Source organism: Megalobrama amblycephala, linkage group LG6, assembly GCF_018812025.1.
Source record: "Megalobrama amblycephala isolate DHTTF-2021 linkage group LG6, ASM1881202v1, whole genome shotgun sequence".
NCBI lineage: Eukaryota > Metazoa > Chordata > Actinopteri > Cypriniformes > Xenocyprididae > Megalobrama > Megalobrama amblycephala.
Genome location: NC_063049.1, coordinates 38159301 through 38186555, shown reverse-complemented (window position 1 = coordinate 38186555; position 27255 = coordinate 38159301). Strand labels below are relative to the sequence as shown.

At 37.4% G+C, this 27255-nt stretch overlaps 1 protein-coding gene and 1 long non-coding RNA gene across 4 annotated transcripts in view; one reads left to right on the top strand and one right to left on the bottom strand.

Moving 5' to 3' along the window:
• The window catches only part of dnajc10 (DnaJ (Hsp40) homolog, subfamily C, member 10), a 16610-nt gene extending 5194 nt beyond the window's left edge, over positions 1 to 11416 (top strand). For both annotated transcript variants that reach the window (XM_048194532.1, XM_048194533.1), the window contains exons 8-23: positions 389 to 466; positions 551 to 594; positions 716 to 847; positions 1453 to 1542; positions 1779 to 1889; positions 2426 to 2540; positions 3407 to 3534; positions 3781 to 3897; positions 4335 to 4436; positions 4549 to 4704; positions 6326 to 6459; positions 6543 to 6596; positions 6817 to 6964; positions 7397 to 7519; positions 7621 to 7731; positions 10530 to 11416. In XM_048194532.1, coding sequence (XP_048050489.1) covers positions 389 to 466; positions 551 to 594; positions 716 to 847; positions 1453 to 1542; positions 1779 to 1889; positions 2426 to 2540; positions 3407 to 3534; positions 3781 to 3897; positions 4335 to 4436; positions 4549 to 4704; positions 6326 to 6459; positions 6543 to 6596; positions 6817 to 6964; positions 7397 to 7519; positions 7621 to 7731; positions 10530 to 10541 — 1655 coding nt within the window. In that variant the 3' untranslated portion in view covers positions 10542 to 11416. The remainder of the gene's footprint in view (positions 1 to 388; positions 467 to 550; positions 595 to 715; positions 848 to 1452; positions 1543 to 1778; positions 1890 to 2425; positions 2541 to 3406; positions 3535 to 3780; positions 3898 to 4334; positions 4437 to 4548; positions 4705 to 6325; positions 6460 to 6542; positions 6597 to 6816; positions 6965 to 7396; positions 7520 to 7620; positions 7732 to 10529) is intronic.
• On the bottom strand, positions 3536 to 27255 carry LOC125270669. 2 transcript variants are annotated; one of them, XR_007185403.1, is made up of 4 exons: positions 26653 to 27255; positions 23970 to 24165; positions 19800 to 19934; positions 3536 to 3671 (listed from the first exon to the last, which is right to left on the bottom strand). It is a non-coding gene; the product is annotated as an uncharacterized LOC125270669 (long non-coding RNA). The 2 variants fall into 2 exon arrangements; XR_007185404.1 differs by lacking the exon at positions 26653 to 27255 and adding an exon at positions 24428 to 24580.

Below are 27255 nucleotides of genomic sequence, written 5' to 3'. Positions count from 1 at the left end.
ATGTCATGATGACCCCTTTCATACTTTTTCATTTTGTGCAATTTGGTGTGACGACACCTTTTTAGATTCCTTTTCATTAGGTATTTACTACTGTTCATCCCTAAATTCAAATGAAAAAATAAGTTTTATTTTGGATAAAGATTTCTTTTCTCTCCCATTTCTTTTTTGCATTGCGGCATTAATTTCATTAAAATTTATGCATGTTTCCACTCAATTCACGTTACAATAATGCAAAAAAAAAAAAAAAACTGTGAATATATTGTTGTAAAGTATTTATACAAAAGTATTACGTTTTATATAGTCTTGTACACTAATTATATAGTCTTTAATGTTGTACTGCCTTTGATTTATGCTGAAAATTGTATGTAAAATGGATTTTCATTTTCAGGGAACATTTCCAATGAGATTGAACGGGCCTTTGCTGAAAGAATCGGCTGGTTGATAAGTTTCTGTGCAGACACTGGGGGTGAGACAGCAACTAAAGCATAAGGTTAGGAATCCAAAACCTTGTTTTCTTAAAATGTCACTAATAACTTTTTTTTTTTTCCAGATTGTCTGGAACCTCAGACAAGACGGAAGCTAGCTGGAATGTTGGTAAGCGTTGAGCTGATCATGTTTAACCAAATTCAATTCAAGTATCGCATATCGTAAACAAAGCATTTAATAAAGCATGTAATTGTTGTGAGCATGAATGAACATGTGTTTCTCTCTACAGGATGGTCTGGTCAATGTAGGATGGATAGATTGCTCCAAACAGGCAGATTTGTGTGAGAGCTTTGAGATCACCACTAGCACAACAGCCCTCTTTCCCCCTGGCAGTTCCCTTGCTCAGAAAGGCAGCGTATTGGTAGGGAACTTCTTTCTAAGGGGGTGTTTACATGACACCTTTTTCAACTAAAAACAGAAAACTTTTTATGCGTTTTAGACCATTCATTTACACGACAACAGGGTTTTGGGGGTCTGAAAATGCAAACTTTTGAAAATGGGTTTCAAAGTGCAATTTTTTGAAAATTATACCGTTATTGTCTCCATGTTAACTATAATAATGCAAATTTGTGAAAACGGTGATGTCATGCACATGCGAAAGAACATTACATGTTCAGTGAGTTTATTAACGCTTCTTCAGCAAAGTTAAGATTTACAGTTTGTATTCACCGCTCTGTAGAAGAATGCCTATGTGTAAGTGTGTAGTGTTTTTTTACAAAATGACAGTGCCAACTACTGGTCTGGAATGCATAATACAGCATTTTTAGTCATTTTCGTGGATCTGTGTGAACGGGGATCATTTTGACAACGTTGTCATCTGTACGCTAAACTTCTCAAAAACCTTTCCATTTTTAGTACATCGTTGTCGTGTAAATGTACCCTTAATATTGTGCATCCTGTTGTAGTAGTTCTTAATTAAGCAAATCTGATGAGCTGGTTTTCATTTTGATTTTATTAACCTTGCAGTTTATCCAGAGTTTGGATACTAGAGAGATATATGCACAAGTGTTGCAGCATCTGCCTGACCTGGAGATTCTTACAAAGAGCAGCTTTGAGGTAAGAGTGCAAGTGACTTTTAATGAAGTTCATAAGAACAAGGAAAAGATGTAGAAAAAGTGCTTGTTTGCACTGAACTGTACCGCACCCTGAACTGCTTGCAGTATCTCTGTTTGCACAATAACTGACACGCTGGATGAAATATGATTGCGTGGCATAATTATGTGCATCTGTTTGGAAATGTCATGAAAGATACCCTACTAATGGTCAATTTTTTTCTGATTTTGTCATTTCAGCATAAATTGGCTCATCACCGATGGCTCGTCAGTTTCTCCTTTGGACACAACAATTTGGCAACACATGAGTATAAAAAACTCAAAGCTCTTCTTAAGGATTCTCACATACAGGTTCTTGATTATTATTATTTAATTTTATTTTTTTTATTTTTTTTGTATGATCTTGACTTTAGTTATAGTTAGCTTAAATAAAATTATGTAATTTACTCACCCTCATGTCCAAAACTCATATGACTGACTTTTATCCATGAAACACAAAAGTAGTCATTTTGAAGAGTGGTCACTCTGCTTGTTACCATTTCAAGCAAAAACGATAAAAAAAGCACCATAAAAGTAGTTCATATGACTTGTTCGCAATATATTCCAAGTGTTTTAAAACTATAAGATTCAGTCTGTTTCTCATATAAAGCTATTGTATGGCTTCAGACAACTTTAGGCAAGTCATATGGACTACTTTATAGTACTTTCATGGTGCTTTCACCTATTTTTTGAGGCTGAAAATCATACAAGTTTAGAACAACAAGCGTGAGTAAATGGTGACAGAACATTTGCTGTTTTTACAGTTGTTTTATGCAGTACATAGGTCATATGAGTTCTGGTATATGGTGCTGTTGTGTTGGATTTATTGCGTTCATCTGTTTGCACAGGTGGGGAAGGTGGACTGCGTCTCAGATTCAGAGCTGTGTGCTTCTCTGTATATCCAGAAGCCCTGTGTGGCTGTTTTTAAAGGGGTTGGAATTCATGATTTTGAGATTTACCACGGTGAGTTTTAGTAAGACTTAATATTCTGCATCTAAATATCAACAAAGACAAGTGTTTTTTATCCCTCTGATGCATTAATTATTAAATTAAATAAATTAATGCTTGTAACATTTTTCTTTTCATAAGGTTATATGTCACAGAGAGGGAGATGGAGAGTGTGAGTGAGAAGTCATGTTGCATTTGTTGTCATAAATATACAATTGCATATGAAGAGGGCAATCATATACACTTTCATTCAAAATTTTAGGGTTTGTAAGATTTTTTTGAAAGACATCGGTGTTCAATAATATTGTGAAATATTACAATTTAAAATAACTGTTTTCTATGTTAATATATTTTAATTTATTCCTGTGGTGCAAAGCTGAATTTTCAGCATCATTACTCCAGTCTTCAGTGTCACATGATCCTTCAGAAATCATTCTAATATGATGATTTGCTGCTCAAGAAACATTTATCATCAATGTTGAAAACAGTTGTGATTCTCAATATTTTTGTGGAAAACGTAATAATTTTTTTAGGATACTTAGACTAATAGAAAGTTCAAAAGAGCAGCATTTATTTGAAATATAATTTTCTTTGTAACATTATAAATGTCTTTACTGTCGATTTTGATTAATTTAACGCATTAATTTCTAAAAAAAAAAAAAAAAAAAAAAAAATTCTAATACCCAAACATAATACTAATGTAGTAAATAAAGGTCAAATGTTGTTTAGATGTAACTTCACACCCTGAATAGCAAAGAATGGCTTTTAAAGATTTCCTGCATCAGAGGGTTAAAAGACATTAAAACCTGTAAACATTTGGTAAAATTTAGTTTGGTATTAGTCTAAAATGTATGTGATTGTACTTTGTGTTAAATCTCCAGGTAAGGATGCCCTGTACAATGTTGTGGCCTTTGCAAAAGAAAGTGTGAATGCCCACGTCACCACCCTCAGACCTGAGAACTTCCCCAGCCACGAGAAGGAGCCCTGGCTGGTTGATTTCTTCGCTCCTGTGAGTTAATACATCTAAAGCTCTGCTGAAGCCTCCATTTGAATGCTAATGATTATCTGCTAAGCACATACTGTACTTACATTACCATGGTAACTTCCTTGATACAGTACATCAAGCTCAGTAGGGTGAGAAACGATCTGCGGAGGCAAGCACAGTGAACATTACTGACAGAGTGTGAAATTCATACATTAAAAGCATCATTTGAAATTTGGCTCCTTTATTATGGGTAATAATTCTGTCCTACAGTGGTGTCCGCCATGCCGAGCTCTTCTCCCTGAGTTGAGAAAAGCCTCCGTCCAGCTCTTTGGACAGCTGAAGTTTGGGACTCTGGACTGTACCGTACATGAGGGGCTCTGCAACATGGTACTAAGATATTCACCTTCGCTCAAATGTTGCAGAATTTGACAGTTGATTGGGCAGGATGGCTTAGATTTGAAGCTGGTGGCATCATGTGCTCGGTTTCTCTAGCGTAATAATGTGGTTTCCTGCAGAGCGTGTACTTAATAGGGATTGAGATCCTCATTAGCTTCCTGTCTCAGGTAACAGGTCTGTTTATAGAATCATCGCAAAACTTCCTGAATCTTTGCCACAGGAAACCACAGCATGTAACTTGTTACTTTCTCTTCGTTAGGTGAAGGGTGTCATTACTGTACCGCTAGCAACAAAATCGCAAAACATTTTATAATAATAAATAATGTTTTTTTTTTTTTATAATAATAATTATAATAACTTATATTTACAAGAGTATGAACGTTCAGGTGATAGCCAGTTCTCATCTTTTGCATCTCTCCCTTCTTCAGTACAACATTCATGCATATCCAACAACTGTAATCTTCAACAAGTCCAGCATTCATGAGTATGAGGGCCATCACTCTGCAGACGGCATCCTGGAGTTCATAGAGGTAAGAAAGGACTGAGGCACAGATTATGGTTACACTTCTTCATACCCTCATTCATAATTCATACACTACACACGCATCTGTTTAAATGAATAGATTGTTGTGTCTATTGCAGGACCTGGTGAACCCTGTGGTGGTGACTTTGACCCCAGAGTCATTCCAGGAACTGGTGAAGAGACGCAAGTCCTCAGAGACATGGATGGTGGATTTCTACGCTCCGTGGTGTGGACCCTGTCAGGCCCTGCTGCCAGAGTGGAGGAGAATGGCACGGGTATCTGCCCTCATATATTACACTGACAGCCCATCTGAGTGCTAAATCATTACCTTTTTTTCCTTTTTATTACTGCTTTTTGCAGTTGTATATGATTTTGATATGAAAGCCCTTATTGCACAAGCACCTGTCCACAAATGTTTGATTTAATCATGATGTGTGATAACCACAATCACTGTGCACTTGTCACTTATTTTTTTACATTTTCACAAATACTAGAAAAGCAAAGTAATTGAGAATTCTAGGTGCACTTTCACTCTTTTGTGTAACTATCCACCTAACAACACAGAGGACGAGATTTTGTCCAAAGTGTAATTAGAAAAAAAAAACAATATATAAACAAAAAACTAAAAGATCTGCCTTCATCCAAAGCTTAAAATCCTGAATGTTCATATGAAGTCCAGTTTACTATTATTAACTATACTTTTATACTTATAAATACCAATTCATCATATAATAAATACCAATTAAAATATTATTATTATTATTATTATTATATTGTAATACTTAGGTTATAATATAATAAATATAATTAAACATATGTTATATTTTATATTGAACAAGCATATATATATATATATATAATATATATATATATATACGCACACATACACACAGTGGATATAAAAAGTTTACACTCCTGTTAACAGCTGGTTTTAGTGACGTAAAAATATGAAACACAAATGGTAACACTCTACATAACCTTATTGGTAACACAATAAGGTTCATTAGTTAACATGAACTAAGAATGAACAATACTTCTACAGCATTTATTAATCTTAGTTAATGTTATTTCAGCATTTACTAATGCATTATTAAAATCAAAAGTTGTAATTTGTTAACATTAGTTAATGCACCGAACTAACAAACTATGAACAGCTGTAATTTTATTAACTAACATTAACAAAGATTAATAAATACAATAACAATTTTGTATTTTGTATAATGTATTTCTCATGGTTAGTTAATGTTAGTTAATGCATTAACTAGTTAACAAATGAAAACTTATTGTAAAGTGTTACGACATAAATCATATCAGAACTTTTGCTCACTGAATGTAAAAATTACAACCTATGCTATGCCACTAAAATTTCTGAAAAAAAAGAAGAAAAAAACCGTATAATAACCTAACTGCATAAGTATGTACACCCCTGATCTAATACATTATTAGTTATAATAGTTGAAGCACCCATTGATTTTATTAGAGTCTGTCAGCTTGGCATAATACTATGCTCACATTCAATATAACAAGTAATAATTGTACTGGATTTAAAAAGTATAGTTGGCCTAAAGATTGTTTTTCTTTTAGACTTCTAGATTATTTTTTATTTAATGTTAAGATATTCTATATTAATATTTAAGAATTAATTTAATTGTATATAATATTTAGTATGAAATATTACTCATATAATTTTAACCTGTGCAATATCTATTTTGCACAGCCTTACAGGTGTTCATTTTAAATATTTCCGAGTTCCGTGTGAATAAGTGACTTTTTCTTAAGGTTTTAAGATTACACTTTACGTGAACAAAAAAGACATAATTTATTGCAGTCATTTGGCAATTAATTCCTTGCAAAAATGCCAAGATCATAACTACCCTACCGCTGTGTCTGTTCTAGATGCTGAGTGGGATTGTAAACGTGGGAACAGTCGACTGCCAGAGACACCACTCTTTCTGCCAGAGCGAGAGTGTCCGTGCTTACCCAGAGATCCGCCTGTTCCCTCAGAACAGCAACCGCAGAGACCTGTACCAGTGCGTGTGCTTTACATTCTCTACCTCATATACAGTTACACCTCAGTTAAACAAGTTCTGTTTCTTTCTCCCATTGTTAACAGGAGCTACAGTGGATGGCACCGGGATGCCTTTTCACTCAAGTCTTGGGCCTTGAGGTGAGCCAGATTAATTCTCACAAAGTAATTCACCAGCATTTTAATTAGCTTGAACTATTTTATTGATCGTTTTCGTAAGCATGGGAAAGATTTGATTAAATTGATTTCTGTAAAATTTTAGCATGTGGCTTTTATAACAAAATATGATTTTTATTCGCAGTGAATTGTGTCATATTGCTATATTGCATAACCCCTAACCCATGGACTCTTCTGTCTGCAGCTCGCTGCCTCGTGCCTCAGTAGATCTGACACCTGAGGACTTTAAGAGAAAGGTTTTGGGCGGGAAGGATCACTGGGTGTTGGATTTCTACGCCCCATGGTGCGGCCCATGCCAGCAGTTTGCCCCTGAATTTGAAGTTCTTGCCAGGGTAATACATTTCATACTTCATTAAAGTTATACAAGTCTAGTACCTTTTGTCTTTTTGTCCATTTTTCAAATACTTTTTTGCTTTAAATCAAAGTTTGTAATATTGTAACTCATCAAATGGTTGGTTTTGTTTATGGCTTCTTCTTTTTTTATCCTTTTGGGAAAAATGAATGGGGAAAATACTTTCAGAACCGAGTTTGCACACCTGCACGTTTTGTAGTCTTGTGTATCTGTGTAATCTCAATAAGCAAAAGGCCAATTCAGTTGAGACTTTTCACTCATATTGAAAATTTAAAAATGCAATAAGTGCAATTGTAATTAAAAAATGCAACACAGGAACATTTTCACTGGCTCTTGACTAGCTTCAATCAGTGCAGGTGCTCTGATCATGAATAATTCACCAGCATCAGCCATCTATTCCTCCCTTCTGCAGATGATGAAGGGAACTGTGCGAGCTGGCAAAGTGGACTGCCAAGCACACTACCAGACCTGCCAGAGCGCTGGGATCAAGGCTTACCCCACTGTCCGATTTTACCCCCACCTAGGGACCACACGGGTACGGCACAAGCGCTAGCCATCATATTGTTACAGGTGCACTCTGGGTTATTTCTGAACCTTACTCAAACCTCTCTATCTTTGTGTCCCAAACTCTTTTAGCGAGATCATGGAGGAGAGCATATTAACAGCAGAGATGCCGCCGTCATCGCAGACATTCTCCAACAGAGACTCCAGCAGCTAGCCTTACAGGGAAAGTCTTCCAAACTTAAAGTAAGATACTCGCTGCCTATTGGATCTCAATGCTTTTGGTTTAGGAATAATTTTGCTATGATTTTAACTAGAGTTGCAAAATTCTGGGAATTTTGGGAATTCTGGGCTATTGAGTTCACAATCCCTGCATGCACTGTGCATTCCTCCATCACATGCACAGATCATTTCTAGAATCCTAGGGCCTCATTTACAAAACGGATTTCACTATAGAGTGTGCATACGCTAAAATCCACACCAACGTTAATTAGGGGCCATTAACAAGGCGTAGATCTGAACCCATTCAGCTGCACACAATATCAAGATCGGTTGTGATTTATAGACTTGAAATATTGAAGAGAGGTGTACGCATGTTTTTTGTGCGGAGGTTCGTTCTTTGAATCACGTGTATGCACATTTGAGAAATGATTGTAACATCAAATGTAAGACGGTTGAATCTGAAAAATTGTGCTGTAACAATTCCAGTTTCAATCAAGGGCTGCTCAATTATGGCAAAAATCAGAACTTTTTTTTAAAAGATGTAATATAAGTCTAAGGTGTCCCCTGAATGTGTCTGTGAAGTTTCAGCTCAAAATACCCCATAGATTTGTTTTTATTCATTTTTTTAATTGCCTAATTTGGGGCATAATTAGAAATGCGCCGATTCAGGGTGTGTGGCCCTTTAATTCTCGTGCTCCATGCCCCAAGAGCTCGCGCTTGCCTTAAACAACATAAAAAAAGACTGTTACGGAGGTCTTTTAAACAAATGAGATTTATGTAAGAAGGAGGAAACAATGGTGTTTGAGACTCACTGTATGTCATTTCCATGTACTGAACTCTTGTTATTTAACTATGCCGAGGTAAATTCAATTTTTGAATCTAGGGCACCTTTAAAAAAAATCTATGGGGTATTTTGAGCTGAAACTTCACAGACACGTTCAGGGGACACCTTAGACTTATATTACATCTTTTGAAAAGGGGTTCTAGGGCACCTTTAAATATAATTAAAGCTTCAAGCAGCGATGAAAGGGCCCTCGCACCTGGGCTCACCGCCACCCGGTGGCCTTAGGAAAACAGTGGGCAACATGCATGTAAGCGAGTAAATACAGGAGAAACATGGCAAAGTCATTTCGATGTGCCACACTTCCTGCTGCCAACAGGTGGCGCTTTGACTATTACAGAATATTGCCATGTAGATGTTTTTAGGCCAGGACTTAACATAAAGTTTGGAGCAGATGTTTCACCAGGAACAATCTTAAGTTTTTTTTTATCAAATATGGAAATGAAAAATCTTATATAATGTTTGTTATATTTATGTGAGTTGATTATGAACTGTTGTTTTTTTACTATTACTGTGCTAATTATGTGTATTTATTTTTTAATGTTATTCTTGCCATGAAGCCATAGCAGGTGGCGCTATGACTAACTAAATATATTGGCATATAGATGTCTTTAGGCCAGGACTCTTATCACACATGCCTGTGAGAACAACAGTTTCCTGTTTCATGGTGAAACATCAGATTTTGTCAGTCCGCCACGGACACGCCCTTCAGCGAAAACTCAAGATAATTGCAATTTAACATCACTAAGGCCGATTAGACTGACCAAATATGATGTTAATCACAGTGTAAAATATGTCATTTCCTGTTGCCCACAGGTGGCACTATGACTGTAACTGAATATTGTCATGTAAACGTCTTCAGGTTAGGACTCTAATAAAACTTGTAAAGTTTGGGCAGATCAGACATTGTATGCCCGAGTTACAACAACTTCCTGTTTTAATTTCGAATTTTGTCAGGCCGCCACGGACACGCCATTCAGCGAAGACTCTTCTTCACAAAGGCCTTTAGATTAGACTGACCAAATATGATGTTGATCTCATCAAAACTCTAGGAGGAGTTTGTTAAAGTACAACATGTGGAAATGGCAAAAATTCTGCAGAGAAAATTCAAAATATCTCACTTCCTGTTTGGTTTACAGATTTTGCTCCAAGAGACTTTATTGTAGGTATTGGGCTGTTACATGTGTCTACCGAATGCCATACTGGTACGTGAAATGTAGACCGAAGGGCGCTTAATTGAACTTTTGTAGGTGGAGCTATCGAGCCATTTTTCCATACCTAATTCTGAAACCCATATCAGACGTAAATTTTCACCACTTCTGACGCGTGTGCAAAGTTTCATGAGTTTGAGCATGTTTAGGCCCTCAAAAATGCGATTCATTTCGAAGAAGAAGAAGAATAACTGACTGAGCAATTACAATAGGGTCCTCACACCATCGGTGCTCGGGCCCTAATTATGCTGAAAAACAATAAAAAAAAAATGTAAAGTGTGAGATAAAATAAATGAATATATTGATTGAGTTCGCTGCTCTAGAGTGGCTTGGTTCACAGTAAATGCAGCAAACTCATTTGTTGCCAATTTAATGTGAAAAAAAATTGCATAAGAATCTGAAATTACAAACAATTAACCAAGATCAAAACTCTATATTATGATATTTACAACTGACAATATGCATGAGCTCAAGATTGTGAACATTCAACTAAAATGCCAAATCGACTGACTGTGATATCATATGTACTACCCATTCAATCATTGGCCATTTGTTACAAAATCATGCCCATTTGAGATCTCGACCAATCACTGTACATAGAAGCCAGCCTCTAGGCAGGATGTAACATGATTGAAAGCCTGATGTCCAATGAATAAGCAGATTTTTCCCAACTCAAATGGAGCTAATTTTATCTTGATTATCCTGTTTTTATAATCATCGAAAGCAAGTTTTTGTTGTTAATAGCATCTTTTTTATTTTCTTCCCTACAGGATGAACTCTAGGACACATCTCGCGATCCACAGAAGCTGTTGTTTGTGGCGTGGTGAGAGTGATGGGAGAAAACGCACACTCATGAACTCACTTTGATGAGCACAAGAGATTTGTTTGAGTTTTTTTTAACTGCCAAATGGACTGTAGAAAGGAGCGGCCTCACCTCATCTGTTTCAGAGAGGGTTTGAGGATGGAATCAGGATTCAACATGCACCTCTAAATGTGTTACTGATTCAAGAAGAGGTCACCACAGTGCAATTATTTATGATCTTCTGTAATCAGTGAATGTACTGTCAAAACGTGTCTTCATTTACTTACAGAGACTGTATTTATGACTGTAACAATAGATGTATTTTCTCACAGCTGCTCAGTTTTCAATTGGATTTCTGTGATTAAACGGTCTGGTAAAATGTAAAGAATTTTTGTAAAGAGAGATGTATTTTACTTGGTGAAATGCAGTTTGGAGTTGCGTTTCTGAGCAACATTAGAAGACTTATTTCAGTGTGCTTTTAGAACTATCATGGAGTTTGTTAAACCAAATTATTGTAGAAAGCATAAAACTACACTGGCTATAGATGAAATCTGTAGTTAAATTTGTTTATCTGCAGTTATGTTCTGTTTTATTTGTTCTCTTTTAATTATTTTAGTGTCCAGCAGCTATATTTGTTTGCAGAGATTCGTTGTAGAATACACTTTTTTTTTTTCTGTTGACTGATCTTTCTGTATTAAAGGTGTGTGAATGGTCTCCAGGTGGCCACTAGGGGGCGATGATTTAACATCAAGTTCTCATAGGCCTGTTGAATTGAACGTTTGCATTTATTCGGAGGGATATTCACTATTGTTTTGTAGAAACAACAGCTTAATAAACATGACACAATGCCCTGTTTATGTGAAATAGTTCTTTCTGATATTTTGTAATGTTGGGGATTTAATTTAATTAAACAAGTTCTATATAGTACATATTAACTACATTTCTAATATTTGCTGAGAAAATGGTCAAATACTGTCCCAAATTTCTAAGGGTTACTTCAAGTTCTATGTGAAGTGCGTCACTTTATAATGTTACCAGTAAGAATGCATTTTTATGACCATTTTTCATTACAACTCTTTAAATTATACAGGTTTTATTCCATAGGTTTTATCCCCCTTCTTTTTGGACATTTTCCATTAAAGGGTTAGTTCACCCAAAAATGAAAATTCTGTAATTTATTACTTACCTTCATGCCGTTTCACACCCGTAAGACCGTTAATCTTCAGAACACAAATTATAAGATATTTTAGTTGAAATCCGATAGCTCCGTGAGGCCTCCATAGGGAGCAATGGACACTTCCTCTCAAGATCCATAAAGGTACTAAAAACATATTTAAATCGGTTCATATGAGTACAGTGGTTCAATATTAATATTATAAAGCGACGAGAATATTTTTTGAGCGCCAAAAATAACAAAATAACGACTTATTTAGTGATGGCCGATTTCAAAACAATGCTTCAGGAAGCATCGGAGCACAGATGAATCAGTGTGTCGAATCTGCTGTTCGGAGCGCCAAAGTCATGTGATTTCAGCCGTTGGCAGTTTGACACGCGATCTGAATCATGATTCGACAAACTGATTCGTTTATGCTCCGATGCTTCATGAAGCAGTGTTTTGAAATTGGCCATCACTAAATAACACTGGTGTCAAAAGTATTCACATTCAATACTCAAGTAGAAGTATAGATACTAGGGTTTAAAAATACTTCTGTAGAAGTTGAAGTATCAACTCAAGCTTTTTACTCAAGTAAAAGTGTAAAAGTACTGGTTTCAAAACTACTTAAAGTATAAAAGTAAAAGTAATGTAAGGAAAAAAATGCCATTAAGGACAAAAGCTTAGGCCGCGCTACAGGGGTCTATTGTGCACTCCACCTCCTCAAAATGTCATCAATAACATTTATTGGAATGTAAATGTACATCCAAGCTTAACTGCAGGAATCTGTTAGGGCAAAGGAAAGAAAAATGCGGGTAGTTTTGGTGTACCCAGGGCAGGCTTAGTAACAATCAGGGCTTGACATTAACGGGTAGTTTTCAGCTGTTTCAGTTCACATCGCACCAAAAAATGCCAACAAACTCGTCTGTTGGAGTTTGTTGGATAGGTGTGATAACCCTGTTGGCGTTGGTTGGAGTCTGTTTTTACCAGACTGAACATGTTTAATCTGCATTTGTTTGGTCGTCTGAGCATCCAACAAACGGCAACAATCATGGCCGCCATATTAAAGGGTCGTTCCAAACCGAAGTGTTCAAAACTGGCCACTTCAAAGGGCCCTTCGGAATGAAGGATTTCGAAGGGTACAACTGATGGACACTTCGGGCCCCCATGATCCTTTGCACAGGGAAGTTGTTTGTTCGATTTTACCTATAAATGAATGTATAGTATTTTTCTATAGGCTACTACTGTAATATTTATACGAGTTAGATTTAGTACATTATTATGGTCAAAACGACACTGTACTTCAAAAAAATACTTTACAACTTTATCAGTCCATTCAAATGTTTCAAATACATAGACACAATATACATTATGGTGCGATAAACCAAAAATAAATAAATATATAGGCCTAAACTAACGTTAAACAAAGGGCGCAGCTTGCGCTATCTATCCCCCTTGACTGTCTCGTTAAGATGACGCAGAAGTGTGTTCTAAAAAAGGAGTATTTTTGACCCCTACATCCTTCATCCCTTCGAAGCTCTCCCTCCGGAGGGTATACCTTTTGAAGGGATTAGGGCATAGGGATGAGCCCTTCCGAATGGAACGCAGGGCCTGACGTAATCTAACCTGGCCACGAACCGTTGCCATGACGATGAGACAAGTCCCTGGCAAAGACAGCTGTTTGATCGCGCCCGCGCCTCACGCACACACAACAAAGCACTGGAAACATGACATCGCAGCTTGTTCGTTATAAAAAATAAAATACAGTTAAAAAAAAAAAAAACATATAAAATGTACAATAGTTCGTAGTGCAATCCGTGCCATTCAGCAAGAGCACTGCTCCACTTCACCGAAAGAGAGAGGTATAACACCATGAGAGCAACGCAGGTTTACCTTCAGTTTCGTTTTAAATTAATTCGTTTAGGCATGTTTAGCTACATGGTTGTATATGACTATGGGTCATATAAATAAAAAGGGTCATGCTAAAAAATAAAAAAAAAAAAAGATTAAAAACCCGTGTATAGGCTACGCTAATTAATTCAAACGTCTCTCTACCGAACTACCTAGCATAATTTGCAGAGGACGAAGAGAAAACAGCCGTTTGATAGCCTAAATGAGCCAGTAGTAGAGAAATAATAACTTTTAATAAATAATCTTTTTTGAGTAACGACCCCCAACACTGTCGTCCTTGCTGGAGTGTGACGTGATTTGTGTCATGTGCAGGTGTGATGGATCGCGTACAAACCAATAGGGTGTCAGAATTGTATAGCCTATGTTTATTCTCATCCAACCACAATCAAATTCACTCTATCCGGATGGTGCGATTTATCTGGATAGTTGTTTTTTTCAAGCCGGAATGAAAACAAGCTGAAATGAAATAGGAGTAACGAGGCTATTTTTAAAATGTAAGGAGTAGAAAGTACAGATAATTGCGTGAAAATGTAAGGAGTAGAAGTAAAAAGTCGTCTGAAAAATAATTACTCCAGTAAAGTATAGATACCCGAAATTTCTACTTAAGTAAGGTAACGAAGTATTTGTACTTCGTTCCTTCACACCTCTGCTAAATAAGTCGTTATTTTGTTTTTTTGGCGCTCCAAAAATATTCTCGTCGCTTTATAATATTAATATTGAACCACTGTACTAACATGAACCGATTTAAATATGTTTTAGTACCTTTATGGATCTTGAGAGAGGAAGTGTCCATTGCTCCCTATGGAGGCCATTGGATTTCGACTAAAATATCTTAATTTGTGTTCTGAAGATTAACTAAGGTCTTACGAGTGTGGAACGGCATGAGGGTGAGTAATAAATGACAGAATTTTAATTTTTGGGTGAACTAACCCTTTAAATATCAATGACATCATACCCGCGTTACCCTCAATTCCCGGTTTTATTTTTGTAAAAACCATGGAAACACTAAAGACACTTTAATATATTATATGTTTATTAGACAAGGGAAAAACTGTTTGGATACATTTATAGACAGAAAACTAATCATTCTTATATAGCTCAACTCGTTTAGTCTTATTGTTTGTATCTCGTTTTCTTGATTATATTAATATGATATTCTAATATCAATCTAGCTTACTGCAGTGTGCAACAAGTGTCTCATAGCAGCCGGCGAGCGAATGCACAGAGTAACATTATAACATAATTTTCAACACGCTCAAATGTATCTAATACGATAAACAGCGCTGCGTTACCCCACATGCACTTGACCGGAAGAAGCGACTTTGGCATAATAAAAGTTCTGAGCCGTGTGTCACGCTCGTCTCTCATTAGTAATCGTTCCAGCGGCGTCGTTCAGCTCCCACAGCACTCGGCCCTACTCTGCTTCATACTACAGTAATGTTAATAATCTCATCCATGAACATGATTTCTGCCCGAGTCCTGTCAGATTTTGTCCCCCTGGCTGAGGTGAAGACGACCCCTCCCGTGATTCTGCGCTCAATCTCAGCATCATCAAGTTACGCCTTTGTTTCAAATAGGCAACCTCTATCGGCGAATGGTTTATTAAAGGTGCAGTGTGTAAATTTTAGCGGCATCTAGCGGTGAGGTTGCGAACTGCAACCAACGGCAGCTCACCTCTCTCTTTCGCGTGATTTGAGAAGCTAGGGTGGCCGTCTGGCCGACACAAGTCAAAGATGTTGTAGTCTGAGACAGCAGAGAGTACGTTAGCCAGTCAAGCAATGAGGTTTCTTCTTACTTCTAACAAAGAACGGTCTCTGCTTCTAATAAAACAGACGACTATTACTACTACTTCTTCGTGCGTATTCAACGTAGTGATGATGCAAGCTGCCGCTAAAAACACCAGCGATTTAGAAGAAGAACAACAGTGTTGAAACGCGCTTTTTAGAGTGTTTGTCCGTTTTGGCTGGTTGGCATGGTTAGCCTCTGCTGGTACATGGCACAACTACAGCATAATGGGGCCAAAAATCATGTTTCTCCATGTTAACACTTTATTTCGATAGTCCACTTTAGACATTCTACTAACTATAAGTAACTGCAATTCCATGTCAACTAACTTACTAAATTAGTAAGTTAGCCAGCAATGATATTTCCTCTCTCAAGATCCATTAATGTACTAAAAACATATTTATTTCAAAACACTGCTTCAGGAAGCTTCGGAGCGTTATGAATCAGCGTGTCGAATCATGATTCGGATCGCGTGTTAAACCGCCAAACTGCTGAAATCACGTGACTTTGGGGCTCCGAACCGCTGATTTCACACGCTGATTCATAATGCTCCGAAGCTTCCTGAAGCAGTGTTTTGAAATCGGCCATCACTATATAAGTCATTATTTTGTTTTTTTATAAATTCTCGTCACTTTATAATATTAATATTGAACCACTGTACTCACATGAACTGATTTAAATATGTTTTTAGTACATTAATGGATCTTGAGAGAGGAAATGTCATTGCTCCCTATGCAGGCCTCACTGAGCCATCGGATTTCAACAAAAACATCTTAATTTGTGTTCTGAAGATTAACAAAGGTCTTACGGGTGTGGAACGGCATGAGTAATAAATTACATTATTTTAATTTTTGGGTGAACTAACCCTTTAAGCGGCCAATCTCTTCTAATTCTCTGGTAGTTGACATGTAGTTGCAAAGTTAGTAAGTAGAATGTTTAAAATGGACCTTCTTCATTGGCAGCCATACAAATGTACCTGTGCAATCTGATGAAAAACAAGCAAGAAGTATAATTTATTATATAGCAGATGTTTTGCCGGACTTATTTTTGAGGCTTTGAGACTTCATTTTCTAGCTGTCTGCTATTACAGCTCACGATAGTCTGTGATGTCTGCGTAGATGGCTCAAAAACATGCCCAGAAGAACAAGAGCAAAGATGACATCAGGCAGGTCGTGTACTGTACAATGAATGGGAATGCTAAGGGTTATTTCTGTACAGGTATTATAGATCTACTTATTTGGGTTTTGAAAACTGCACCTCTCTATTTGTTCTTCCATCTCTACAGGGGCCCGTGCGACCCTGTCGCCGCCTCCAGTCTAAGTTCATCTGAACTTCCTCCATTTTAGCAAGGGAGAAGAGAAAGGAGGTGTTCAAAGGGTTCGGCGGCCCCGTACGCAGATGTTCGGAGGATGAAATGTCCAGGGGCTGTGGCAACACATCAAACTCTTTTCTTCCCCTTGTCTGTCAGGAACTCCCTTCATAGTGCATAGTGTGTGTCCTGGCATGGGCGTTGGAACAGGGCTCACCCCGCGCGGACACCAAGGACACGCTGCTTTCCTTGGATGAAAGCTCGCACGGGCCTCTCGCATGCGGGCGCTGGAAGAAAATCCCTCAGTGGTGTGACCCCACCGTACCCCCCTAACCGCCGGGTCCCATCCAGCACTTATGAAATCATGGGTAACGCGCAGGGTGGGGAGAAGGCCATAAAAAAGCAGCACACCCCAAATTAAAGCAAGGTTCAGTAGTAATTGTTCAAGGTCATTTTGACCATTAGAGAACATTGGAAAGGAATCATGGGAAGCGTGTGAACGTCCTGCCCAGGTGAGGCAGCGTTCCCAGAGCTGCGGTTGCCCTGGTGATTTCTGGGGAACTGGGCGACCCTGCGGGATCGCTACATGTTTGTTTTCGTTCATTCTGAGGTGGAAAAATCCCACCTGGGGCCGCTGGACAGGCTCTCTCGGCTGGCAGCGCTTTTCCCAGTTCTGGCGTCAGCGCGTTGTAGCACCTTGTAACCACAATGTGGTTTTTATGAGAGGAACACTGGAGTTCACGGAAAACACACACTATATGCTTTTAAAAACCAACGTCATTTTGGACAACCATAAAAATGTGTTTTGAAATTTACACCCTGATTAAAATTTTATACTTTTTTTTATTAAATATCACACCAAAATAATACTTTTTCTTTTTCTTTCTTTTTTTTTTTTTTAAATTGAGTCTTTTATTTTGCTGCAGTTGACGTTCGCACACATTAGGGAGTCGAGGTGAAGGCTTTATGAAGCCCATGTGGCAAGTGTAATGATTTTTCTCCATCAGGTGCACAACTCAACTAAACTGACTATAAAGCTCCCTGATGACTATAAATTTAGATACAGATACTGACAAGGGGAAAGTCTTGTAGATGTGTTGAGGCCGTGATGAGCATTACTCTTTTATTTTTTATTATTATTTTTTTGCATCTATTAAGTTGCAGTGTTCACACAGACAGTGACTTGAATGCACTGCTTTTATGGTCAATATGTTTCATTTAAAGGTAATTTTGATATTCTAGTGGGGTTTAAAGTAAAAATGTCTAGGTGGTGTAACCACAGAGATTTTAAACAGATTTTTTCACTGATTTAAAAAAAAAAAAAGTCATAAAAACTTTGACATTAGTTTGACGTTATTTATTAAAACTATATTTTAAAATGTATTATAATTATTTTAAAAAAAGATTTTAAAAAAAGATTACATAAAATAACCACAAAACATAATGATAGTCATAATTTAAGATGTTTATGAAAATATTTTTACCTTAAAATGCTTGGTAGTTAAGATGTAATATGCATTAAAAGTGTAAAGAAAATGTTTTATTATTAATATTTAATATATTAATTGACTGTTAAACTACATTTAAAATACATTTTATATATATATATATATATATATATATATATATATATATATATATATATATAAAATCTTTAATATATAAATCTTTGTTGAAAATGGTATAGATGTTTTTCAAAACTGTATGTCAGCAACATGAATATATATATTATTATATTATTAAAATTATTCTTATTTATGTCAGATAACACATAAGCAAAACATGGTTAATTTTTGGTTCCAAATTTTTATCAATTGTATAGGTAGTCCACTGTATGATGAATTTTTGGGTATAATATGTCACAGTTTACTATAGTGTCCTGCACCCAGTAGTAAAAATATATCAAAAATATAAAAAATGCCTGAATAATAATTATTTATATATATATATATATATATATATATATATATATATATATATATATATATATATATATATATATATATTTTCAGGCATTTTTTATATTTTGTCCAAATGAATAAAACATTTTAAAAGCTGAATGTTCTGCTTTGGGAATTAGACAAGGACTCTAAATCCATTAAGTCTAATCAACTTTTGTGTGTGTGTGTGTGTGTGTGTGTGTAAATCTTCTGTTTGATGTGTGTAGAAGTCTTTGGTGTTAATGATTAGGTAAATAAGATACCTAAAATGTAAAGCATCTATTTGTCCAGACAATGTAAACATGATAATTGGGTCTTTGTGAACAGCTCTATATTACGTCTAATTGGCTTTACAGAACATCCAAAAACAGCTTGCGGCTGCTTATCATTCCAGAGATCTTATCATAACGAATTCGTCTGTACGTGTATTTAGTCCTTAAAACCTCACAGCAGGTTCTGTATTTGAACAATTAGCATTGACATTTCCCTTGAGAGGAAAAGGCTTCTTTTCAGGTAATGAATCAATTAGTACACAAAGTTAACAAGAAAAATGCAAGACAAAGCATAATAGTTCTGAAGAATGGAATTGTGGGAGTCTTGGAGAATGTGGTGCTCAGAGGGAATCTAGTGTGAAGTGAATTACTACTGCAGGAACCATGACAAATCCCTTCAAAATGGGAATTAGACCCCTTCACTAGAGGATGGTTAGCAGTGGATAATGATCGAAATGTCAGCCTGTTTCTCACACAAAGCTGTCATATGACTTCAGAAGGCTTTAAATATATATAAAACATAATAGTAAATATTTATATAGTGCACAAGCTATATGGACCATATAATATATATATATATATAATATTTAGTTTTATTAACTTTGATTTACTTATTTTCATGCTGTTCCAAACCTGATGAGTTTTTTTCTTCTATGAACCACAAAAGAATACATTTTGAATAGTCGTTTTGGTGCTTTTGCATCCATTGTAAAGTTTGAAAGTCTCCGTTCATTGCATTACTCCGTTCAGAGCGACTGCCGCAAAATTTCTCCTTTTGTTTTCACAGAAGAAATAAAGCCATAGAGGTTTGGAACAACTCAAAGGTGAGTAAATTATACCAAAAATGTTAATCTGTGCATGAACTAACCGTTTAAGACTAACTGGCAGTCTGTCCGCTCCCCACAAGGCTGCTGTTCACGTTTTGACGTTCTTCTGTAAGTGCCCACATGGCTCAGGAAGCCTCCACTTGTCTTTGGCCTCATTAAAGGGCAGAGTTGTTTTTCTGTGGCAGAGGGCAAAGAAAAGAAGCTGTAAATGCGTGCAGCACAGATGTTTTAATGTTCTGCAACAGCAACAGTGAGGCAGACTAAATCATACATCTGCAATGCATTTGAGCTGGATCTCTATTCTTCAGACAACCCTTCATCATCCACCACTTCGCACCTGCGGAGGAGAATCACATGCACGGCCCTGTGTGGGTGCATAATATAAATGGTAACATACAGTAAGTGTCGCTGATTCTGTGTCATGGATTTCTTTTGATGCTTAATTGGAAACAACTGGCTTGATTTCAACTAAATAGTCTAGCGCTGCTCTCTGCTGCATTGTGCAATAGGTCTATTCATGTTCCAGAAACAAGAGTGATCAGAATGAGGCCGATCACACGGCAGAGATCCAGGCACATATGAAAGTGCTTTGAGTCAGTTATCTGCACAGCCACATGGAATCAGAACTTCTCAGAAAGTTCCACAGATTTCCAAAGATTTGGAATTCCTGGCAAAGCTCTACACAACTAATATAACATCTGTTTAACTTGTAACATGAAAGTAAGGTTAATAATACAACTTAGATTACATATTTTTTAGTTTTACTAAAATTAGGATGATGCAAAAATGAGTACACCCCACAACAAAAACTACTTCATCTAGTACTTTGTATGACCTCCATGATTTTTAATGACAGCACCAAGTCTTCTAGGGATGGAATGAACAAGTTGGCGACATTTTGCAACATCTATCTTTTTCCATTGTTCAGAAATGACCTCTTTTAGGGACTGGATGCTGGATGGAGAGTGATGCTCAACTTGTCTCTTCAGAATTCCCCATATTGTGTTCGATTGGGTTCAGATCAGGAGCCACTGAATCACTTTCACCCTGTTCTTCTTCAGAAATCCAACAGTGGCCTTAGATGTGCGTTTAGGATCATTGTCATGTTGGAAAAGTGCACGACGACCAAGGGCATGGAGTGATGGTAGCATCTTCTCTTTCAGTATAGAGCAGTACATCTGTGAATTCATGACACCATCAATGAAATGCAGCTCCCCGACACCAGCAGCACTCATGCAGCCCCACATAAGGACACTGACACCACCATGTTTCCCTGTAGGCACCATGCATTTTTCTTTGTGTTCCTCACCTTTGCGACACCATACAGTTTTGAAGCCATCAGTTCCAAAAACATTTATCTTGGTCTCTTCACTCCAGAGTATAGAGTCCCAATAGTCTTCGTCTTTGTCAGCATGGGCCCTGGCAAACATAGGCAGGCTTTTTTGTCCCTGGGCTTTAGGAAAGGCTTCTTTTGAAGGACCGCACCCATGCATGCCATTCCTCTGCAGTGTACGCCGTATTGTGTCATGGGAAATAGTCACCCCAGTTTGGCTTTCTACTTCTTTAGATAACTGCAGTGAACTTGCATGTCGATTTTCTTTAACACTTCTCATCAGAAGACGCTCCTGTCGAGGTGTTAACTTCCGTGGATGTGAGATGGTTGCAGTTCCATCTTTTTTTAAATTTTGTACCACTTTTGCTACATTATTCTGACTGATAAGTAAAGCTTTGCTGATCTTCTTGTAGCCTTCACCTTTCTGGTGTAAAGAAATGATTTTCTTTCTCTTGTGACATTTCTCTTCCATGTGGTGCCATTGCTGACAGCATGAAATGGGAAGGGGTTTTAACACCCTTTTATAGTCAACTGTCTGCTGGACACCTGTGTAATGAATAAATAGACTCACCTGTGGTTGAAATCTTGTTAAATTAGATAGATAGATAGATAGATAGATAGATAGATAGATAGATAGATAGATAGATAGATAGATAGATAGATAGATAGATAGATAGATAGATAGATAGATAGATAGATAGATAGATATTTTCACCCCCCGGCTCTTAATGCATCGTGTTTCCTTCTGGAGCATCAGTTAATGTTTGATTATTATTTATTTTTTAATAGTTGTGTTTGAGTCCCTCAATTGTCCTCAGTGTGAAAAGATGAATCTCAAAATCATACAGTCACTGCTGGAAAGGGTTCAAATATGCAAAAAATGCTTGAAATCTGAAGAATCTGCAGGACCTGGAGGATTTTTCTGAAGAACAGAGCTCAGTTTATCTGCTCAGGACAAACAAGGGACTCATGAACAACCATCACAAAACATAAAAACAGTCGTAGATCATCAGGTAACCACACACAGTATTGAGAATCAATGGTTCACATACTTATGAATGGGGTTATTTTAATAAATTCAGCTATTTTGTTTTTTTTCTTGTGAACTAAATGTAAACATCTTTTATGTAAAATATCTTAGTACTCAGGACAGTACTAGGCTACATAAAAAATAACCTGCATTTTGTATGATCTCTCTTAATTTATTAAAATTATTCACATTTTCACAGATTCTGCAAGTGGTTCACATACTGTATGTTTCTGCTTTTCTTTTTAATCTATATAAAGTACTGATTTGTGGTCTGAAGACAAATCACATTCTATAGGGATCATCTTAAAGTAGAAATGTTAATATTTTCAAAACTACTTTGTGCCATCAATGTCTAAAAAAATATATTATGTAGATTGGACACTGAGTCCCAAAAATGTGTTAAATATTAAATAAGGGTTTCCTCCGCTGTAAAAGCCCAAATTATGTATAAGCATAACTGTTGCCTTGTTTGAGAAAGGTTATTGCTAAGTGACTCTTGGCTTTGCTGTGCCCGTTTCATTCCCTTTGCGTGCAAAACTTAATTAGCATTGGAATATCTTTTTCCCTGTTAACACATACTGAAGAAACAGAAACCAGAAGAAAATATCAAGGAGCATTTTAAAGGTACACTCAGTACTTTTTTTCCTCATTAAAAATGTTTTACACATAAGGGCACAAATAATAGTTTTGAATGAAGTTCAGTCATATTAGATATGAATGTGAATGCAGACGTATCAGAGGGTGTATCATATATATATATATATATATATATATATATATATATATATATTTATACAACCATTTTAACATCTAAAATTACATACTTCAACATTAAAGAATGACAAAAGTAATGAAATGGTATGTTTGATAATCAGTTAATTTGTTTTAATGTATAATAAGAATATTTATTTAGTTAGTATTGCAGTAACTCATTCCCAAATAGACAAAAACAGATTAAATTGAGAAAATTATCATTAAATATGATTGACTGTGACCTTGAAATATTATCAGCATGTAATTGGGACTTGGACTGCACTGCACACCTCAAATTTGAAACATTTCCCAGATTTTTCACACACCTGTTTCTGATCACAGTTCATATTCATGAATGCAGACCCTACGGTGTGACAGGAAATGTCTAAAAAGAGAAAAAGAGACCCAAAAGGCCAGTTTCTCTTGTCAGCAGTTCTTTATGGTGTGATATATGGAGGTCAGTAAGTCTTTGATACTTTCTCACCATTCAGTGCAGGGAGGTCCCGTCGAAGGGTCCAGGGACAGTTCTCATTGTCAGCGGTTCTGGATAGACTGGCCACATCAAATAGGCCTAGATCAATTTTAAGAGTTGTTCTGCTCAGCAATGTTCCCTAATTTTTTTTTCTTTTTTTTTCTTGCTGAGCAAATCATATTTTTATTGGTACTCTTCTAAGCACCAGACCCAAGCTGTGTGTGCTGTGCCAACTAAAGACTTTTGGAGAGTTTTGTAGCGATAACTTTTGCAACAAGATCTTATAAGATAGATAGATAGAATGTGAAATTAACTAGTATTTTCTTTCACATACTTGAGTCAAGTATGTTTTGGGCCTCAAGTGTTGCTTGTCTCTGCAAAAGACTTCTCACAGTTTTATACTGAGAATGCATAAAAACGGAACTCTATGGAATTTAAAGTCTGTCTATCCATTTAGAACTAGATTTTCTTCACACATTTTTGTCACCTTGCCGTGCAGATTTGGTCTGTATCTGTTCTTTTGCTCTGTATGGAAGCAACATCAGCGTGAACACTTTTGCTCATCATCATAAAATGAATATATCAGCCATTCTTTCCCTTCTCATGCATAATGGATGTCAAACCTGCTCAGTGATGGTGCGTAAGCTGATTTTAAATGGAGAAACTGTAGTTAGGCCTCACTGAAGTGCTCCTCTGGTAGTCATTACAGGCCTGTTTTGTGAAGTCAGTGATATGTTTTGGGGAAGCTGGCCATCGGTTTGACGCAGGGCCAGATGCTGAATGAGCAGAGACGTGACCCCACTCCTCCTCCCGGCAGCTCTAGAGAAACGGAAACAGGAGATTTACATTGCCGCTATGTTGTTTGATGGCTCCCACATGTCGCATAATTTCAACAAGTTAAAATATGAGGGCAGCAGGACAAACTGATTGTGGGAGCATTTCATTAGTCGGTTACAGTGGCTCTTAACATAAGATCCACAGGCCAAGACAGGCTGGTCAATTTATGTCACAATAAATAATCCATTTCATGTTAATTCTCCCATAAACCCCCTGCCTGTGATTACGCCGACCCTTCACGTACAATAAATTTGTTGCGGAGTAATTTTTCTTCGGCAGACAGCATGACATAACATGGGTCAGCACTCACTGGATAGATGGATGGCCTATAGCAGAGACAGGCAGAGGCAGAGAAAGTTATAAATGTCACAATGAAAAGGAAGTAGCGACAGATCTTTAGGGCGGGGACTTGGTTTTATGTGTCAGTTACTGATTGGATGTTGAGATGTGGGGGAAGATGAACATGAGCTTTCAGAGGCGGGGTTTAAGCGGACTAAAGGATTGGAGAAGTCCTGCATATGTCACCAGTAGGGTTGTTCCGATTCCGATACTAGTATCGGAAATACCACCGATACCAGAAAAAATTCTAGCATCGGTATCGGCGAGTAATTAAACTCATGTACCGATCCGATACCATTTTCTTAAACAATATCTAGTTGTGCCCGCTATCTTTGCTAAACGAAGCAAATCGGAAATCAATTCTTCTTCGCGGCTCAGAATGCAAACACAGGAAGTTGTGCTGTGTTGCCATAAGCAACCACTGTTTAGAGCAGCGAAGAAGTGAAAAACAGGGTTATTTATTAGAAATAAAACTAAATAAGATGCTAAACGAATTAATTTAAAGTGAATCTGAAGCATACCTTTCTCATTCGGCACTATTTCCATTTTCGAGACGAATGCTAAACTATTATGCTGTGTTCACACCAAACGCGAATAGAGCGTCTGGCGCGAATGATTTCAATGTTAAGTCAATGTAAAGACGCGTTTACGCGCGTCTGGAGATCTTGCGGCGCGAATGAGGCGTTTAGCGCGGCGCGGAAGACGCGAATTCGCCTCATTCGCGCGTCTAGTTCGCGCGAATGACGCGAATTGAGCGTTTCGCGCGATACGCGCGTTACGCGCGAATGGTGCTTTTTGTGCATTTAGCGTTTGACGCGAATTCGCGTCTGACGCCCGAGTTGAAAAATTTGAACTTTGGCGTAAATTCGCGCCGCGTTAACCAATCAGGAGCCTGCTTGCTGCTGTGGCGGCAGGCCCGCCCGGAGTCACTCATTCAAAATGGAGGAACGACTGATATTATCAGTGAGCAGTCACCCAGAGATTTATGACACAAGTTCATACTTCAGACAGGAATAAAAAGGACCTCGCTTGGAAGAGTGTCGGTGAGGAGATTGGGCTACCTGGTAAGTTGTAAATACACATTTTACTTTTGAGTCACGTACACGTTTATCGACCCGCGGCCTTCCCGCGACGCTGACCCCTACGCCGCTGTTCTGCTCTCCAGAGCAAATACAAAGCGGTAGCTCTCTCGATGAACGCACGATCAACATCAGCCATCTTGCAAACAGACAACCGCCTAGCACTTGCCCCTCCCACAAGAAGCGGATTTCGCCTCGGACGCGCGTCAATTTCGCTTCAAACGCTTGTTTTTTACGCGCGTCTATTTCGCTCTAGACGCGCGAATGCATTCAAAATGTTCAAGCGGCAAACTAGACGCGGTAGACGCGAATTTGACGCTCTATTCGCGTTTGGTGTGAACGCAGCATTAGGCTATTTATTATGTAAGCTTTGTACTTCACTCGCATTATCGACATCATTCTTCACATAACAGCACAGTCAGGCGGTGGTCACAGGACGGCAGATTGTATAACAGAATTGAATTGAGCAGTGTAAAGTTTTATATGTTTGGTTGATTGTATTTTATTTTAATATTTAACAGCTGCGATATCAAGTAAGCAATGCAAGAATTTGTGTGCTCGCGCATGAGGCGCCGTCGCGACCACTGGAACGTTTTTTCCTAAACTGTACTTTGTAATTTATGGTTTATGGTCGTAATTTAAAAGCCAGACATAATTCATACATTTACAAAAGACATTTAAATAACGAAAACAAGCAGAATGTCTTTCCTTTCCTAGATCGCTGGAGTGCGCCACAATGAACCACTTTCGTTTTGTTAATATGTAGACCTAATTATATGGTGAAATATTTCGCGTAGCCTATAGGCCTAAATATTCCCATTTGTTGTATATGTGTTATGTTAGCCTATAGTTTTATTCTGAACCGCTGCATGTGCGTGATGTGGCGTTGTGTGAACTCATGTTCTACATATCCTGTAATTTTCGCTGGTTTCAAAACGCACAACAAGCTGCATATTAGCCTACTTGACATTCATTTTCCCTTAAATGTAGGCCTAATGGTGACATATATCATCGGAAAAACTAATGCCAGGGCATTGTCATTGTAACTTACCTAACCTATGATGACATGACAGCTGAGCCTGAGCGTGTCAGCGCGGGCATATCTCACTTTACAGCGTCAGCGCGGGCATTTCACTCACGTTGGATGCGTCAGCGTCATATTTGCATAGGCTGTACTATTTGAATTCGTGATTGGTTGACTGCCAAAGCAAAATATTAAATAGAACGAAGAAATAACGTTTTCAACCGGTTAATGGCCATTTCAAATGAGCGTTTCTGTTCAAAACGATTAAATCTGATTCAGTTTCCGTTTCTGGTTACGTTCCGGTCAAAATTTCGTTCGTTTCCGGTTTTCGTTTTCGTTCCTTGAACCGGTTCAGAGCCCTGCACCCTGGTATCGGATCAGTACTCGGTATCGGCCGATACCCTGAGCTCAGGTATTGGAATCGGTATCGGGAATGGAAAAGGGGTATCGGAACATCTCTAGTCACCAGAGAGAATTCTGTCGTTTCACCAGAATAACGAGTTATGATATTTTGATTAAAAAAAGAATTAAAAATAAAAATAAAACATTTGCATGGGTGATATGTTCACAGTAAAATAAGTAACATGCATTTAGAAAATATAAAAACAGAATAGAGTGAAATTTCATTTA